We start from the raw sequence: 1,820 nt of genomic DNA on the forward strand, positions 1-1,820 counted from the left end.
TGTCACTTTCAGTTTTAAGCAAATAAAGTTAACTGACTTTAGATAATTACAAGCTTTAATAGTAATTAATATCGTATAAGACCACGTATTGTGTCTCCTCTTCGACGCCACTATAATACTTCCTTGAACTTGAGCTCCATATCCTCGAGTTATTTTTACTTCCAGCGACTAGGTCAACACGTACGTTCTACAAAATGATAAAGACAGAGGATTATTCCTTTGAAATAAGATAGATGGTATAAAATAAAAAGCAATTTAGTAAAATGTAAATAAGAAATAGAGATAGAAAGGAGTATTTAACTTCCTTTTTGGTGTATCTTTCCACTGCAATTACATAGCCTTTTATAGGCATAAAAAGTAAAGATTATTATAGTAAAATAGTGTAAGGGATGGACATAAAGTGGAAATCAATCCACAAACTATTCTTACATAGACTTCATCTACATATTATTTACAACATTCCCTATTGGATGGCCATGTAAAAAAATGCATCATTAAGAGCTTAATAGGAAAAATATGGGGATATACATATTTATTGTAATACTCATTACTTGTTGCCTCACTAAACATTACTAGGAAAATCCAATGGAACAAAACCTTAGCTAAGGAAAAAAGAGTACAACGCGTATTTTTACTTCCCCTGATTAAAATATCACTTAAGGTCTCGGAGACGCCGCATTTGTTTATTAACTTCTCAAATGTTGAGGTTGGCAATGACTTAGTAAATAGATCCACCAAATTATCACTTGAACGAACTTGTTGAACATCTATCTCACTATTCTTTTTGAAGATCATGAGTGAAGAAGAATTTTGGTGAAATATGTTTTGTTATGTCTCCTCTAATGTATCCTCCTTTCAGTAGAGATATACATTCAACATTGTCTTCATATAATGTTGTTGGAATATTTTCTTTCAAAGAAAGACCACATATTTCTTGAATATGTTGAGTTATTGATCTTAACCAAATGCATTCTCGACTTGCTTCATGAATGGCTATTATCTCTACATGATTTAAAGAAGTAGAAATCATAGTCTGTTTTGTTGAACGCCATGATATAGTTGTACCTCCACATGTAAATAAGTATCCTGTCTGAGATCGCGTTTTATGTGGATCAAATAAATATCCTGCATCTGCATAATCAACTAATGTTGATTTGGATTCATTGGAATAGAATAAACTCATATCAGTGGTCTCTCGCAAGTATCTGAATATATGCTTAATACCATTCCATTGTCTTTGTGTTGGTGAAGAACTAAATCTTGCTAACAAGCTTACTGAGAGAGCTATATCTGGTCGAGAATTGTTGGCAAGATACATTAACGCCCCAATTACACTAAGATATGGTATTTCGGAACCAAGAAGCTCTTCATCATTTTCATAAGGTCGGAATGGATCTTTATTTATATCAAGTGACCTTACAACCGTCGGGCTACTCAATAGATGTGCTTTATCCCTATATAATCGCTTTAGATCTTTTCTGTGTATGTTGATTGATGGACAAAAATTCCATCTTTCATATACTCAATTTATAGACCAAGACAAAATCTCATCTTTCCAAGATCTTTCATTTCAAATTCTTTCTTCAAACAGTCTACAGCTTGTGGAAGCTCCCCTGGAGTTCCAATGATATTCAAATCATCAATATACACAATAATTATAATAAATTCAGATCCAGACCTTTTTATAAAGGACAAATTGGATCATTCTTGTACCCTTCTATCAATAGGTACTCACTTAGGCGATTATACCACATATGCCCTGATTGTTTCAATCCGTCTAAGAATTTTTGAAACTTTATTGAACAAATTTCTCGAAAACT

General features: G+C 32.6%; 1 protein-coding gene across 1 annotated transcript; it reads right to left on the reverse strand.

The window, feature by feature from the left end:
• Positions 1-775: 775 nt before the first annotated feature.
• LOC138884979 (secreted RxLR effector protein 161-like) lies at positions 776-1,318 on the reverse strand. The gene has a single exon (XM_070165858.1). The coding sequence runs from the start codon at positions 1,316-1,318 to the stop codon at positions 776-778; it is 543 nt and encodes a 180-aa protein (XP_070021959.1).
• Between the last annotated feature and the right edge of the window lie 502 nt (positions 1,319-1,820).

The sequence above is a fragment of the Nicotiana sylvestris genome, chromosome 2, assembly GCF_000393655.2.
Source record: "Nicotiana sylvestris chromosome 2, ASM39365v2, whole genome shotgun sequence".
Taxonomy (NCBI): Eukaryota; Viridiplantae; Streptophyta; class Magnoliopsida; order Solanales; family Solanaceae; genus Nicotiana; species Nicotiana sylvestris.

Coding starts and splice junctions, on each gene's coding strand:
- LOC138884979 (XM_070165858.1), bottom strand. CDS start 1,318: ATGTATCTTGCCAACAATTCTCGACCAGATATAGCTCTCTCAGTAAGC.